Source organism: Salvelinus sp. IW2-2015, unplaced genomic scaffold (genome assembly GCF_002910315.2).
Source record: "Salvelinus sp. IW2-2015 unplaced genomic scaffold, ASM291031v2 Un_scaffold3503, whole genome shotgun sequence".
NCBI classification, from domain to species: domain Eukaryota; kingdom Metazoa; phylum Chordata; class Actinopteri; order Salmoniformes; family Salmonidae; genus Salvelinus; species Salvelinus sp. IW2-2015.
Genome location: NW_019944783.1, coordinates 77,231 through 91,980, shown reverse-complemented (window position 1 = coordinate 91,980; position 14,750 = coordinate 77,231). Strand labels below are relative to the sequence as shown.

Here is a 14,750-nt window from a genome sequence, read left to right as displayed (position 1 = left end):
GTGTTCTGTACACTTTTCTCATTGAGCGTCATTCCAGGGGGCGGATCATTTTGCAAAGCCATTAGTTCCTTTTGTAGCCGTTTCTGTACGGATAGAAAACATACGTTTCAGCTGTAGCTGGAGTACAATAGAGGTGTCATTTTAGTTGAAAACTACTCGTGAAAACATGATGCGACCGATCTGAGATACAATCGGCAAAGATGTCAGTACTTCGCTTGTTAGACAATTAACTAGACAGACTAACAGCTAGCTGGATGTCTCGTAATATCGTCTAACTTGAAGATTAAATCAAAAGTACGCTAACCTTGCTTCAAGCTCCTTGCGTTAACTCGGTGTAAACACTACAGCTAGTATAGCCTACGCAGTGTTTACCATCCGCTTGATAGCATTTTGACAACTGGTTGGTTGGATATTAACACTTTGAGCTGGATAGGGTTTCGGGAATGCAGAACTAACATCGTTAACYAGCTAATCCACTTAATGAATATCAGACAAGTTTACCCAGCCAGCCACCACTACACATAATGACGTAACTAGACAAACCACCCTAACGTTAGTCTGCTATCCAGTTAGCTAGTTCTGCTACTGGCTGGCATGTCACAACACTCATAACTAGATGTGTTTGCTAACTAGCTCGCAATTTTACAGTAACCTTGTAAATGACAGTCCCCAACTGAGCACATAACGATAGCGAGGTTGMTAACATCGTTGCTAACACCTTCTCGCTAGTTACAAGCACTGGCAGTGCAGTGGTTGCAAAAGACGGTAGCTATTGATGATGAGCTAACTAGRTAGATGCAGGCGTTGAAGCGACACAGTAAACAAATCAGTACACATAATAATTGTAAAAAAAAAAAAAATGTGTTAACTGACTTGAAATAACAGCTGAAAAAAAGAGATATCCGAAGAAAATGGTTCTCCGTCAGTAGAGTCTTACCTGCATCGACGCCATGATGGAAACCCCCTGCATCAGGACGACGCGACGTCATCAGAGGTATCACATGGGATGGGGGAAGTGTGTTGACAAAACAAAAGAGAAAAAGTGCACTGATTTGCGGTGATGGCACTGAAAATGTTGTGACAACAATATTGCCCTTCCCAGTACTGTGCCCGGAGGACAGAAAATATAACCAAAGATGCCTGAAGGAATCCAGAGCAGCGCATTTAATCGAAAATGTGAATTGGGGTGTCACAGAGGGATTAGACACAGCCCGCACTGTGTTGAAAAAAAGCTAACTGAATAGCAATGACCTCTAGTAGTGTCAGTGAAATAAAGGGCCCTTTCAAACTGTTTCTAAGATTCCACAGATTTTCCTGGAGATAATCATAACCAATTTTATGTGTGGAACAGTGAAGAGCATTGATGGTTGTAACAACAGGCTGTTGAATGCCAGCCTACCAACACGATAATCATACCTCAGTCAGCACACAGAGGGATTTTTTTTTAGCACAATTTCCCAGATATGGTTATTTTTCATTCTGAACATAGATTTTTCTGGATGAACCAGTGTGTTCGCTGTGAATATTCTCTTCACTTCACGGGGCCCTTTGTGCTGTTGTCTGTGCCCAACAATGTTTGTACCATGTTTTGTGCTGCTACCATGTTGTGCTGCTGCCATGTTGTTGTCATGTTGTGTTGCTACCATGCTGTGTTGTCATGTGTTTTGCTGCCATGCTATGTTGTCGTCTTAGGTCTCTCTTTATGTAGTGTTGTGTTGTCTCTCTTGTCATGATGTATGTTTTGACCTATATTTTAATTTTATTTATTTGTATTTTTAATCCCAGCCCCCATGRAAACGCAGGAGGCGTTTCGCCTTTTGGTAGGCCGTCATTATAAATAAGAATTTGTTATTAATTAACTGACTTGCCTAGTTAAATTAAGGTTAAATTAAATTAAAATATACGGTCAGTCCCCTTGCCTTCAGAAAGTATTCATACACCTTGATGTATTCCACATTTTGCAGTGTTACAGCCAATTCAAAATGGATTAAATAGACACACAATAGCCCATAATCACAAAGTGAACACGTTTTTTGACATTTCAGCACATTTTTGGAAAATTAAATAGAGAAATATCTMATTTACATACATTACCAGTCAAAGGTTGGACACACCTACTCATTCAAGGGTTTTTCTTTATTTTTTACTATTTTCTACATTGTAGAATAATAGCGAAGACATCAAAACTATGAAATAACACATAAGGAATCATGTTGTAACCAAAAAAGTGTTAAACAAATCAAAATATATTTTATATTTGAGATTCTTCAAAGTAGCSACCCTTTGCCTTGATGACAGTTTTGCATACTCTTGGCRTTCTCTCAACCAGCTTCATGAGATAGTCGCCTGGAATGCATTTCAATTAAAAGTTAATTTGTGGAATGTCTTTCCTTCTTGTTGCATTTGAGCCAATCAGTTGTGTTGTGACAAGGTAGGGCTGGTATACAGAAGATAGCCCTATTTAGGAAAAACACAAATATACATTATGGCAAGAACTGCTCAAATAAGCAAAGAGAAACGACAGTCTATCATTACTTTAAGACATGAAGGTCAATAAATACGGAACATTTCAAGAACTTTTCAAGTTTCTTCAAGTGCAGTTGCTACAAAACCATCAAGTGCTATGATGAAACTGGCTCTCATGAGGACCGCCACAGGAAATGAAGACCCAGAGTTACCTCTGCTGCAGAGGATAAGTTCATTAGAGTCACCAGCCTCAGAAATTGCAGGCCAAATAAATGCTTCACAGACACATCTCAACATCAACTGTTCAGAGGAGACTAAGTGAACCAGGCCTTCATGTTTGAATTGCTGCAAAGAAACCACTACTAAAGGACACCAATAAGAAGAAGGGACTTGCGTGGGCCAAGAAACACAAGCAATCAATCAATCAAATGTATTTATAAAGCCCTTCTTACATCAGCTGATATATTAAAGTGCTGTACAGCAACCCAGCCTAAAACCCCAAACAGCAAGCAATGCAGGTGTAGAAGCACGGTGGCTAGGAAAACACCCTAGAAAGGCCAGAATCTAGGAAGAAACCTAGAGAGGAACCAGGCTATGAGGGGTGGCCAGTCCTCTTCTGGCTGTGCCGGGTGGAGATTATAACAGAACATGGCCAAGATGTTCAAATGTTCATAAATGACCAGCATGGTCAAATAATAATAATCACAGTGGTTGTAGAGGGTGCAACAGGTCAGCACCTCAGGAGTAAATGTCAGTTGGCATTTCATAGCCGATCATTAAGAGTATCTCTACCGCTCCTGCTGTCTCTAGAGAGTTGAAAACAACAGGTCTGGGACAGGTAGCACGTCCGGTGAACAGGGCAGGGTTCCATAGCCGCAGGCAGAACAGTTGAAACTGGAGCAGCACCACAGCCAGGTGGACTGGGGACAGCAAGTAGTGGACATTAGACCGGTGGCAATCGGTCTGATGAGTCCACATTTCAGATTTTTGGTTCCAACCGCTGTGTCTTTTGAGACGCAGAGCAGGTGAACAGATGATCTCCACTTGTGTGGTTCCCACCGTGACGCATGGAGTAGGAGGTGTGATGGTGCTTTGCTAGTGACACAGTCGATGATGTATTTAGAATTCAAGGCACACTTAACCAGCCTGGTTACCACACCATTCTGCAGCGATACGCCATCCCATCGGGTTTGCGCTTAGTGGGACTATCATTTGTTTTTCAACAGGACAATGACCCAACACACCTCCAGGCTGTGTAAGGGCTATTTGACCAAGAAGGAGAGTGATGGAGTGCTGCATCAGATGACCTGGCCTCCACAATCACCCGAACTCAACCCAATTGAGATGGTTTAGGATGAGTTGGACCACAGAGTGAAGGAAAAGCAGACAAGAAGTATTCAGCATATGTGGGAACTCCTTCAAGACTGTTGGAGAAGCATTCCAGGTGAAGCTGGTTGAGAGAATGCCAAGAGTGTGCAAAGCTGTCATCAAGGCAAAGGGTGGCTACTTTGAAAAATGTAAAATATWTTTTGATTTKTTTAACACTTTTTTAGTTAATACATGATTCCATATGTGTTATTTCATAGTTTTGATGTSTTCACTATTATTCTACAATGTAGAAAATAGTAAAAAATAAAGAAAAACCCTTAGATGAGTAGGTGTGTCCAAACTTTTCACTGGTACAGTAAGTATCCACACCCCTGAGGCAATTCTTTGTAGAAGCACCTTAGGCATGGATTACAGCTCTAAGAGCTTTCCACACCTGTATTGTGCAACATTTGCCCGTTATTTCATGAAAATTCTTCAAGCTCTGTCAAATTGGTTGTTGATTTTTGCTAGACAATAGTTTTCAAGTCTTGCCATAGATATTCAAGTAGATTTAAGTCAAAACTGTAACTCGGCCACTGAGGAACGTTCTTCCTGGTAAGCAACTCCGGTGTAGATTTTTGCCTTGTGTTTTAGGTTATTGTCCTGCTGAAAGGTGAATTCATYTCCCAGTGTCTGGTGGAAAGCAGACTGAACCAGGTTTTTCTCTAGGATTGTTCCTGTGCTTAGCTCCATTTTGTTTATTTTTTTATGCCTGTAAAACTCCCCAGTCCTTAACAATTATAAGCATACCCATAACGTGATGCAGCCACCACTATTCTTGAAAATATGGAGAGTGGTACTCAGTAATGTGTTGGATTTGCCCCAAACATAAACATTTGTTTTAAGGACAAAAAGGTAATTGCTTTGCCAATTTTTTGACAGTATTACTGTAGTGACTTGATGCAAACAGGATGCATGTTTTGAAATCTTTTTTTTATTCTGTACAGGTTTCCTCCTTTTCCCTCTGTCAACTAAGTTAGTATTGCGGAGTAACTACAATGTTGTTGATCCATCCTCAGTTTTCTCCTATCACAGCCATTAAACTCTGTAACTGTTTTATTAAAGTCACCATTGGCCTAATGGTGAAATCCCTGAACGATTTCCTTCCTCTATGGCAACTGAGTTAGAAAGGACGTCTGTGTCTTTATAGTGACTGGGTGTATTGATACACCATCCAAAGTGTAATTAATAACTTCACCGTGCTCAAAGGAATATTCGATGTGTACTTTTCTTTTTTTTTTACCCATCTACCAATAGGTGCCCTTCTTTGCAAGGCATTGGAAAACCTCCCTGGTCTTTGTGGTTGAATATGTGTTTGAAATTCACGGCACGACTGAGGGACCTTACAAATAATTATATGTGTGGGGGTACAGATATGAGGTAGTCATTCAAAACTCATGTTAAACAATATTATTGTACAATGACATTATGTACATGCAACTTATGCGACTTGTTAAAGCACATTTTTACTCCTGAACTTATTTAGGTTTGCCATAACAAAGGAGTTGAATACTTATTAACTTGAGACATTTCATTTAGAATTAATTAGTCAAATTTATTCCAAATCAAATCCAAATTTTGTTGGTCGCATACGCATATTTAGCAGATGTTATTGCGGGTGTAGAAAAAATGCTTGTGTTCCACTTTGACTTCATGGGGGTGATGTGTGTAGGCCAGTGACAAACAAAAAAAATCTAAATTTAAATTCAGGCTGTTACACAACATAATGTGGAAAAGGTCGAGGAGTGTGAATAATTTCTGAAGGCACTGTATGCCTGAAGTGTTTTTGCAGAGACGCCTTGATAATCTGACTCCCAACATTGTCGAGGACCTTTTAAGGTCATAAGCACAGCCTCTCCTCTGATGAGAAAGAGCCAGGAGAGCTGGTCGGATGTCTTAAGAGGCTTCAGTGAAATTAGTGCAGGGATATAACACTCTTCCCTTCTCCTATGAGGGAGAACATTACTACAACGTTGAACAGTGTCTTCTCCCATGGAGGCATAGGAGGACCGGCTCATTGTAATGGCTGAAATGGAATATATGGACCGGTATCAAAGACATCAAACACACAGAAATTCCGTTCCAGCAATTTCAATGAACCCATCCTCCTATAGATCCTCTCACCAGCCTCCACTGGTCTTCTCTGTGATGTAACAAAGAGATGTGATCCATTGTCATTATATTACTTTGTCAATGGATTCATCAGACGTAAAGGTAGCTGACTGTATTAGTCTGCCTCGATAGATGAGGTTTTATGTTGGCAGATACTCATTGGCCCATATTTATCTAGCGTCTCAGAGAAGCAGTGCTGATCTGGGATCAGGTCCACCCTGCCCATGGCATTTTATTATCTAAGGTTTTATGTTGGCAGATAACTGAGTCTACACTTTACTGGAGCCGTGTGACATGAAATCATGAACCCGTCTATGGATTGGTAGGCTAATCCAGTTACCGTCGCACTAGTATAACCCTATGAACACGTTATCAGGAACAGATAACTGAACTCCCAAACACCTTCATATTAGGTAAGACGATTCTGCCAGGCTTTTGTCCACTAGAACCTAAATGGAAATATATGCACTGAAACGGGGGAAGGACTATCCGAGCATTTCTTATAAGAAACTCATTTTCATTGCAAAACATTATGACATGGTTTGCTAGTGTGCACTAATGAATATAAACCAGGCTAACAGACCTTCAATATCTATTCTAATTCAATGTAAAGCTGTAAACACTAAACGTAAAAGGGAGCCATTCGGCACCAAAAGACTCAGGCGAACTTTATTGTTATGGGGAGGTAAAAGGAATGATTGTGTACAACGGGGGTAGCCASTTTGTCACATTCTGGAGCAGCCATATCAGTTTATTAGATTAAGATTCAAGTCTTTACTACCAGAATGTGTACAAAGCCTGGTGCAAAAAAACATTTTACACAGCATACTGACATAACTTACTCATCATTCACTTTTGTTTTATATCTGAAGCAACATGGCAAACAAGTTAAATAGTCAAAGAAAAATGTTTCACTCTGCTACATTTCTTTTGAAGTTTTTAACAATCCAAGAAGTTTGCAGCCATGAGTAGTTCCAGGGCAATCTCCGGGGCGATGGGGAACTCTGGGATTTCTGTGGAACTGTTGGTGTAGCGGACCTTGTAGGTGAAGTACATGCACACCTTGGACAAGACATGGGAAGGGATCTCTCTGAAGTTCACTTCGTTGGTTTCATTCTCTGCAAACTGACCTGGAGAAAAAAAGAAAAAAAAGGGAGAAGTGACACATTAGTATGATGTAAATCCAACACATTGTCCTGAATGTCTGCTTACCTGGCCCACTCAACCAATCAGAATGAGTTTAGATAGGTTTCTCATCTAGCTCCTGTTTTTGTAGTGTGAGCCAGCTCATCTAGCTCCTGTTTTTGTAGTGTGAGGCAGCTTGATGTACATCCCCTGGACAGGACACTAGTCTATAACAGGGCCTTACCCCTAATCTATCTCCTTAATGCTGAGTGCCAAGCAGAGACGCACCGGTTGCCATTTTAAAAGACTTTGGTATGACTCGGTCAGGGATCAAACTCCCAACCTTCCAATCTCAGAGCAGACACTAACCACTAGGCCACTGAGTTGGTAGACCAGCACCAGGCACAATCTTTGCTAAATCAAACACTGCTTACCCGGTCCACTCAACATGGCTTTGATGGTCCCTGAAGTCAAGGCGTGTTCCCTCTTCACTATGAACTCATGGCCATCAGAAGAGATCAGCTTCACATACATGGCATCTGGGCCCTCACAGCCACCGTAGGTCTTCTCTTCACCATCTAAATGAGGGGCAGAGGCAAAAATAAGACTGCTGAAACTGGGGTGGCAGCGTAGCCTAGTGGTTAGAGCGTTGTACTAGTTACCGAAAGGTTGCAATATCAAATCCCCGAGCTGACAAGGTAAAAAAAAAAATCTGTCATTCTGCCCCTGAACAAGGCAGTTAACCCACTGTTCCCCGATAGGCTGTCATTGTAAATAAGAATGTGTTCTTAACTGACATGCCTAGTTAAATAAAGGTTCAAAAAAATATAACTATTTTTATTATATTGACCAGACACTCAAGTGGCCGCTCCAATTTGTGTTAGAAAGACATTTCAAAAAAAAWAAAAAATGGAAGGCAAGAGCAAATCAAATTTGATTAGTCCATACAAATACAACAGGTAGACCTTACAGTGAAATGCTTACTTACAAGCCCTTAACCAACAATGCAGTTTAAAAAACACAAATAAGAAATAGTTCAAACATATAATTAAACAGCAGCAGTAAAATAAAAATAGCGAGAGGGGCATGCAAATAATCTGGGTAGCCATTTGATTAGATGTTYAGGAGTTTTATGGCTTGGGGGTAGAAGCAGTATTGGACCTAGACTTGGCGCTCCGGTACCGCTTGCCGTGCGGTAGCAGAGAGAAAAGTCTATGACTAGGGTGGCTGGAGTCTTTGACAATTCTTAGGGACATCTTCTGACACCGCCTGGTAGAGGTCCTGGATGGCCGGGATGTCAAGAGTCCCACATATCAGTACAACTTTTATTTGAGCAAATAACCATTTAGACACTCCTTGACCTCCATACAAAAAAAACGATACCGTTACCTGCTGGAGAAYATAGATTTTGGGCCCAGTTATCCCTCTCGCCTTGAACTCTTATGCTAGTAATTATTTTCTCTACAAGTAGCCATTTTTCATTCATTATCTTCACAACAAACATTGAAACATGTCAAATGAACAATTCCACTCACCCATTTTGTCTTCAAATTCGAAACTCTTGTCCCTGAAAACAGACGACTTTTGTTAAAGTCACTATGGCCACACTTCAAAATGTCTAATTGCAGGTGGCTAGCTAAATACCGTTAGCTGGCTAATTAACAAACATTGTAGCATTTAATTTGGTAGCGAAACTCGTTACATATTTTACATGGCATCCCTCAAATACTTGAAACCCCGAACCAGAGACGCGCCCATGATCTAGCCCCGACCCGTAAAAGAACAGCTGAAGCACCAAGCTAACAGAAGGTAATAGCTATGTTAGCTAGCAGGCAGCTAAAGTAGCTTGTTAGCTAGCTAGCTAACCAACCAGTCGTTGCCTTCCAGTTGGACAAACAATCAAGGTACCAAAAATACAGCTAAATAATCCGATGACAAATACATATTAGAATATAGTGACTTACGCAATATTAGTGATATAGTGTCATAAAAAAGATCATTATGTTCATTACCACACAATAGTTGAGGTTTCGGCTAGCAAGATATTTTGACACAGGAAACGGTTCCGCTAAATAGTGTTGCGCGTCTGTAATCCAATAGGTAATACAAGTTCCCGCTTACATTAGTTCCTGTCTGACATTTGTCAAAGGTTGACATAAGTAAATCTAATCTGGTGGTGGAATTTATCAAATATTTTCAAGGTTTAATAGAAGTGCATTTGACAAAACAAAAAAGTATAGGGTTTCCTAACTTTTTCATCTTGATTTTCAAGATATCTGTTGCATGGTGTTGCGATGTAGAATGGGGCGACACCGCAGCTCTGTGGAAAAAATAAGTATTGCAAAAACGTCATAGAACAACAACAAAAGCAGCAACACTGCAAAGGAAGCAGTATAGTAGATGTTTCCATACGGTTAGAATAATTATCCTTCATTTGGGCCATCGATATGTTTTATCCAAGTTTGTTTAATTTCAACATCCCCTATTATGTCATAATTTTACAAAACTGCTGCATTGCATAATAGGATTGTTAACCCTACTGTCTCTCCAGGGGGCGCCTTAGACTGCTGCTCCATTCAGAAGGCTTGGTGTCCATCCTAAATGGCACCCTATTCCCTACACAGAGCACTATGCCCTATGGGTCCTGGTCAAAAGTAGTGCACTATAAAGGGAATAGGGTGCCATTTTAGGACCTACTTTTGGTCTGGCTAGGCTAACACGCTAATGCAACGCTGGCACTGCTGTTCAGGCCTGTCAGCCCTAGTCCTGACAGGGGACAGCAACTGCTGGCAGACAGACACACACCCCCACAGCCCCCTGCCCTACCACAGGCCCTATCAATGTAGACTGAGAGAGAGAGAGAGAGAGAGAGAGAGAGAGAGGAGAGAGAGAGAGCGAGAGAGAGAGAGAGAGAGAGAGAGAGAGAGAGAGAGAGAGAGCGAGAGAGAGAGAGAGCAAGAGAGAGAGAAGAGAGAGAGAGAGAGCGAAGCATAGAGAGAGAGAGAGAGAGAGGGTGGTGGGTGGTGAATGTGGTGTATGAAATCTCAGGATTCTAGGCTTATATCAGTGTTGTTTCTGTATTTGAACTGATGATTTATTTATACTTGTCAGACCAAATAGAGCACTTTGAAATTGTCAATGTTGTGTGTTGGCTGAGAGAGAGAGCAAATGAGAAAGAGAAGAGAGGGTAGAGAGACAAAGAGAGTGAGACAGAAGAGAGAGAGGTAGAGACAGAGAGAAGGGAGAGGGTAGAGCGAGAGAGAGAGTAGAGACAGAGCGAGAGGGAGAGGTAAGAGCGAGAGAGAGAGTAGAGACAGAAGCGATGAGGGAGAGAGAGAGAGAAGAGGGAGAAGGTGGAGAGAGAGAGAGGGAGAGAGAGAGAGTTGTGAGAGAGAGGGTAGAGAGACAAGAGAGGGTAGAGAGAGAGATAGTAGAGACAGAGAGAGGGATACGGAGTGAACGTGATTAGTGTGTGTTACAGATGGATAAGTTGGCAGGGATCTGCTGAGCGTGGTCCAAACAGGAAAGTGTGGGATTAGTCCATGATGAGTGTGGATCACCCATTACTAGCCAAGTCAGCGACCTGACTTTAGTCAGTGCGACATAACATGTGTGAAAGACAGAGAGAGAGAGAGAGTGTGTGTGTGTGTTTTTGTGTGTGTATCACTGTCCTCGCTCGTGTGTGTGTGTGTGTGTGTGTATGTGTGTGTGGTGTGTGTGTGTGTGTGTGTGTGTGTGTGTGTGTGTGTGTGTGTGTGTGTGTGTGTGTGTGTGTGTGTTGTGTGTGTGTGTGTGTGTGTTTCTCTTTGTGGAATATGCTTCATACTGTATCTTTTCCCTCATCATATTCATTATGGTTGGATCATGTTCATGTAACGTAGGCATGGTTCTCAGTTAGAGCCTGATATGGATTCATCTGAATAGGTGTGAGGAACATAACTGCTAAACATTATACAATAACATATATCACATCATACTTATCTACTAACACATTATATCTACTTAACGTACATTATATTAACGTACATTATACTGCTACGACAGATTATACAAAACATTATATTACACATTTACTACTAACACATTATATATCTATACACATTAATATTACACCATTATGGACGCTAACACATTATCTATACGAAACACATTATATTAACACACCTTATACTACAACACATTATCTACTACTAACGACATACTACTACTAACATCAGTACTCTATAACCAATTATACTCCTAAACATTATACTACTACACATTATATTATACACATTATATACTACATTCTCAACAATTATACTACTAACCATATACCAACACATATTAACACATATATACACATAATCTACACTTATCTACTAATTAACTACTAACACATTATCTAACGAACACATATCTTAACAATTTACTACTAACACATTATATCTACACATTAAAACAATTATATATCACTATAACTCTAACACAATAATCTACTATATAACTACTACACTATCTACAACCATAACTTCACTAAATACTACAAATAAATCTTAGCACATTAACCCAATTATATACTAACACATTATACTACTAACACATTATACTAACACATTATATTAACACATTATACTATACACATTACTCCTAACACATTATACTACTAATACATTATCTACTAACACATTATACTACAACAGACATTTATACTACAATTCATTATCCTAACACCATATACTACTACACATTATACACTACACATTACAACAATTATAACTAACACATTATACTAACACATTAACTACTAACCATTAACTACTAAACACATTATACTAACACATTATATAACTCTATTATGGATAGGACCACATCCACAAGACTCAGACACAGTGTGGGCACTGTAATCCAGGTCATAGAAGGTGTGGTGTGTGTGTTGTGTGTTGTGTGTGTGTGTGTGGTGTGTGTGTGTGTGTGTGTGTGTGTGCCTGTGAGTGGTGTGTGGTGTGTGTGTGTGTGTGTGTGTGTGTGTGTGGTGTGTGTGCTGTGTGTGGTGTGTGTGTGTGTGTGTGTGGTGTGTGTGTGGTGTGTGTGTGTGTGTGTATGGTCAACAATATTTTTTCTAAGAGCTGTGAGGAGGGAGATGCCCCCTAAAGTGACTGACTGACCGAGGAGAGTCAAGGGAGAGAGGAGGCAGTAGTATCTTTTTCAGAATGGCTGACTTTCCCCTGACTGCACTTGTTTTATACAGGAATGTTGATGACGGCTGAAATATGAGGCTGACGAATGGAGGGCGAGTCATCTGACCATGGCATTGGCTGTTGGGAGCACTGTGCTTGCCTGAGTGAGAGAGAAGGAGGGAAGAAAAAGAGAAAGAGAGTGTGTGAGAGAGAGAGAGAGAGAGAGAGAGAGAGAGAGAGAGAGGAGGAGAGAGAAGGATGGTGGGTGATAGAAGCGAGGGGGAGGGAGAGAGAGAAGAGAGAGAGAGACTGTGAGAGAGAGAGAGAGAGAGAGAGAGCAGTGAGAAGAGAGAGAGACAGAAGAGAGAGAGAAGAGAAGAGAGAAGAGAGAGGGAGGGAGGGAGTGGAAGGGAGATAGGAGAGAGAGATGAGAGAGAAGAGTGAGAGAGAAGAGAGAGAGAAGAAGAGAGAGAGAGAGAGAGGGAGGGAGGGAGAGAGAAGAGAGAGAGAGTAGAGAGAGGAGCAGAAGAGAGAGAGGAGGGAAGGGAGAGAGAGAGAAGAGAGAGAGAGAGAGAAGAGAGAGAGAGAGAAGGGGGGGGGGTAGAGAGAGAGAGAAAGAGAGAGAGAGAGAGAGAGGAGAGAGGAGTAGAGAGAGAGAGAAGAGAAGAGAGAGAGATAGACGAGAGGAGAGAAGAGAAAGAGAGAGAGGGAGGAGGGAGAGAGAGAAAATAGAGAAAGAGAGAGAGAGAGAGAGAGAGAGAGAGAGAGAGAGAGAGAGAGGAGGAGAGGTGGAGAGAAGAGAGAAAGAGAGAGAGAGAGTGATGAGAGAGAGAGAGAGAGAGGAGGAAGAAGGAGATGAGAAGAGGAGGAGGGAGCAAATAGAAGAGAGAGAGGAAAAGAGAGACGAGAGAGGAGAGAAGAGAGAGAAGGGACAAGAGGGGAAGAGAGAGAGAGAGAAGAGAGAGAGAGCAGAGAGAGAGAGAGAGAGAGAGAGAGAGAGACGAGAGAGAGACGAGAAAGAAGAGAAGGAGAGAGAGAGAGAGAGTAGAGAAGAGAGAGAGAGAGAGAGAGAGAGAGAGAGAGAGCGTGCCTGAAATCTGTTTCACAGGGAACACGGTATCCACCTCCTGCCGATTCAAAGGAACATGAGTTTTTAATCTCCATTGCTATGTCTTCCATCTTTTACGGTTGTTCATGGGAATGTCTACTTGGGTCTCATTAACACTTTGTCTTTGAGTAGGTTACCAACATGGGCCTTGGTCAAAAGTAGTGCACTCTGTAAGGAAAAAGTGTTCCATTTGATATGCATTGTTTTGAGGGACAGAGTTGAGAGAGACACATTGTTCAGTGGGAGTAAGGAGGCATGTTTATTCTTCACATCATTGACAGGTTATGACAAGTTATGTCAGCTGTTAAGACATATGACATGGTTATGACCATAACACAGTAACTAGTAATGCTGAATAGTTGTAGAAAGGTCTGGAACTCACCTTTCTAGTAAACATTATGATAATTGCTGAGGTCACTGTTGAGGACACAAGCTCAAGTACATAGTACAAATATGATGAAGGATATWTTTTTTTAAACAATTTCCTATTCAACAAAATTTGAAATGGAATTACAGAAATGCTTTCAAAATATAGTGACAATGACGTTATAAATGACTGTACTGTAAGATTTCACCTTTCTTATAACTGTAAAATAAATATGATCATATTTAGTGTACCGTACAAATTTGGCCCCATTTCATGTAAACTGAAAACATAACATTTTCTGCCCAGCATTCCTCTGAGCGACGCAGAAGTGTTTTCGACGCTCTGTGATCAAGAGGAAGTGGCAATGTTTCAATTCAATGAACTTATTCAGTATTGTTTCACGTTGAGAGCTCTGAATCCGTCTGAGAACATCACGGCGAGATTAATAAACCACGATTGTTGGATAAGCTATCACTGTCTCCTTTAATATGCCGTCTCCAAGGCTGGGCTCCGTCGCTCAGAGAGGAGAAAATCGATTATTTGTCTGGATAGGCCTGAAAATGTGACATGTCACTCCGCTCTGCAAATATAGCACGTTGATTTGTTGTTATACATGCCTGCATCCTGGGAACTGGGAAGTGTTTGCCCTGCCTGCCACTCCTCCGGGAACTGGGAAGTTGGTCCTGCTGCTCCGGACGGAGTGTGCCTGCGCATCCTGGGAATAGGGAAGTGTTGCCCTACGTGCTCCCTGGGAATAGGGAAGTGTGCCTGCGTGCATCCTGGGAATAGGGAAGTGTTGCCCTGCTCTGCATCCTGGGAATAGGGAAGTGTTGCCCTACGTGCATCCTGGGATAGGGAAGTGTTGCCCTGCGTGCATCCTGGGAATAGGTAAGTGTTGCCCTGCGTGCATCCTGGGAATAAGGGAAGTGTTGCCCTGCCTGCATCCTGGGAATAGGGAAGTGGTTGCCCTGCCCTGCATCCTGGGAATTAAGGGAAGTGTTGCCCTCGTGCATCCTGGGAATAGGGAAGTGTTGCCCTGCCTGCA

General features: G+C 41.6%; 1 protein-coding gene across 2 annotated transcripts; it reads right to left on the bottom strand.

Annotated features, from left to right (window-relative positions):
• Positions 1-6,599: 6,599 nt before the first annotated feature.
• LOC112075996 (elongin-C) lies at positions 6,600-9,190 on the bottom strand. 2 transcript variants are annotated; one of them, XM_024142894.2, is made up of 4 exons: positions 9,084-9,190; positions 8,607-8,638; positions 7,506-7,649; positions 6,600-7,076 (listed from the first exon to the last, which is right to left on the bottom strand). In XM_024142894.2, the coding sequence occupies exons 2-4, from the start codon at positions 8,608-8,610 to the stop codon at positions 6,886-6,888; spliced, it is 339 nt and encodes a 112-aa protein (XP_023998662.1). In that variant the 5' UTR covers positions 8,611-8,638; positions 9,084-9,190; the 3' UTR covers positions 6,600-6,885. The 2 variants fall into 2 exon arrangements, with proteins under 2 accessions (XP_023998662.1, XP_023998663.1); XM_024142895.2 differs by having other exon boundaries at positions 9,036-9,144.
• Between the last annotated feature and the right edge of the window lie 5,560 nt (positions 9,191-14,750).

Excerpts from the sequence above, each read along its gene's own strand:
- LOC112075996 (XM_024142894.2), bottom strand. Across the intron at positions 7,077-7,505 it reads AGCCATGTTGAGTGGACCGG|GTCAGTTTGCAGAGAATGAA; the intron begins GTAAGCAGTGTT and ends TTTTTTCTCCAG.